The sequence below is a fragment of the Morus notabilis genome, unplaced genomic scaffold (assembly GCF_000414095.1).
Source record: "Morus notabilis unplaced genomic scaffold, ASM41409v2 Scaffold9913, whole genome shotgun sequence".
Lineage (NCBI taxonomy): Eukaryota > Viridiplantae > Streptophyta > Magnoliopsida > Rosales > Moraceae > Morus > Morus notabilis.
Window position 1 is genome coordinate 1 of NW_010357403.1, and position 1,964 is coordinate 1,964.

General features: G+C 33.5%; 1 protein-coding gene across 1 annotated transcript; it reads right to left on the reverse strand.

Annotated features, from left to right (window-relative positions):
* Nucleotides 1-14: 14 nt before the first annotated feature.
* On the reverse strand, nucleotides 15-1,669 carry LOC21383894 (serine/threonine-protein kinase Nek3; the record flags this gene model as incomplete). Its single annotated transcript, XM_010089944.2, has 5 exons — nucleotides 1,610-1,669; nucleotides 1,013-1,155; nucleotides 816-882; nucleotides 315-380; nucleotides 15-61 (listed from the first exon to the last, which is right to left on the reverse strand). Coding segments are annotated over exons 2-5 (266 nt in total), but the record flags the coding sequence as incomplete, so codon positions are not given.
* Nucleotides 1,670-1,964: the final 295 nt, after the last annotated feature.

Below are 1,964 nucleotides of genomic sequence, written 5' to 3' on the forward strand. Positions count from 1 at the left end.
GAGAAATTACTCACATGTCTCCTCCTTCACAATATCCAATAATAATGCATACAAAGCAACCCTACAAGTGGGGTGCCAACACGTCAGTCATATGATCAGACAAAATAATTAGAAACATAAACTTCTAGTAAGCACTGAAACATCATTACTCAATAATATGGTTTATTGAGAAAGAAAATAATTAAAAATGCTCAGTGTAGATTCTGTAGAAACGAGTGAACCATAGACCAAAGCAAATGAAGGTGGACATATGCTATTTGACACTGAAATAATGTAATTTTAAAAATGAATAAGATTTCTCATAAGATTATAACCTTTTCTACCCATGAATCTTTGTACTCCACAATGAATGGATTCCGTACTTTAGAAATCAGCTCCATCTGCCACATAATAAAAAACAACAACTTAAAAACAAGTTAGTAAATAAGGTGCGTCAAATTACCTACCACGGGAACAAAGTTATTACATTTAATAAATTTGACAACCATTGCAGCAAGTTAATTTAAGAGATCAAGGCCTAGATAACAAGAAATCACAAATGATTACAAAGGATAATAATAGCTCATAAAGAATTCAACGTGCAAGAGAAACATTGCATCATACTAGTGTGAGTATTTGTAATTTGTCATATAATGAATCACTAAGATCAAACCACATCGTTTGCTCCCAACTCGCAAGAATCGCTTCAAAAAAGATAAGTACTTGCTTTCACTAACTCAAGAAAACATAAAACAGCCTCAAAATGAATATCTTGTTTTTATTTATTTATATATATCTTCAAGAATAAACATAAACATGGAGATAAACATAAGAACCTCCTGGTGAGCAGATCGACGGGTTCTGTCGGTTTGTCGAGCAAGACGGATCTTCTTAAGAACATACCTATGAAGGAGAAAAGATAACGATAAAAGGTAAATGGTAACGACCAAAAAAACAAAGGACAATTTAATTTAGAGAGTCTCTCATCAAACATTCATCTTAGCCTCAAGACATAAACTGGAAAATCACTCACTTCTTCTTTTCATGCTTATGCCTCACAAGAAGTGCAGAACCAAAAGAACCTTTCCCAATCTGCTCCAAAACTTCATACTGCTCCATCTGACCTTCTCACTCACAAGTCACACTCTTCCTTCTCAGTGTCTATACCTGGCAAAGCTTCACACAAAAAAAAAAAAAAACCATTAGAAGGGCCTTACAAAAATACACATAAGCACAACATATACCCAAATTGAAGCCAAAATACCGCCAAATGTAAATACATCACTAATTAATCACCAACAGTACAGGACAACCAGCAGAACAATAATTGTTATTTCTAATTCTTCATACCTAAATATGTTTGACATCAGCTAACTGAAATGCTCAGGCAACTGAAATGCTCAGGCGTTTACAAAGCAAAAGAACTACAGAAGTTGAGCACCAAGAATTGATTTCTAAATTTGAACTTTTAAAGGGTATATCTCCAATTCCAAGCTTCCATAAATATGTAATTGCTCGGCTATTATCCACCCAATATCAAAACTGGGTTTATTAAAGTTAGTGGCTCAATAAATGAAGAATCAACAAAGATCAATTTAGTTTATAACAAACCGAACTTAAATGACCCCACCTTGTTTAATGTAGGACCAAACATGAATGAATTTTCCATTATACCAAAAATAAAAGCAAAGTAACGAACTTTCTGCCCATGAGCACTCAATAAAATCCAAGGCCTGCAACGCTCCCACAAAAAAAAAAAAAAAATCCAAAACGTATGAATTTACTAGCGAAACAAACAAAAATACCCTATTAACGAAAAGATAAAATTTTTAGCTGGAAAAAAAAGGAAAATGGGAACAGTAAATACCAATGAATGTAGCTTGGGGGAAAAGAAAATTCAAAATTCGACGGCGAAGCCCCCGAAAAATAAAAGAAAAGCGAAAAAAATTCACAAACTTATTAAAGAAACAGCTCAAGAAAAGTAA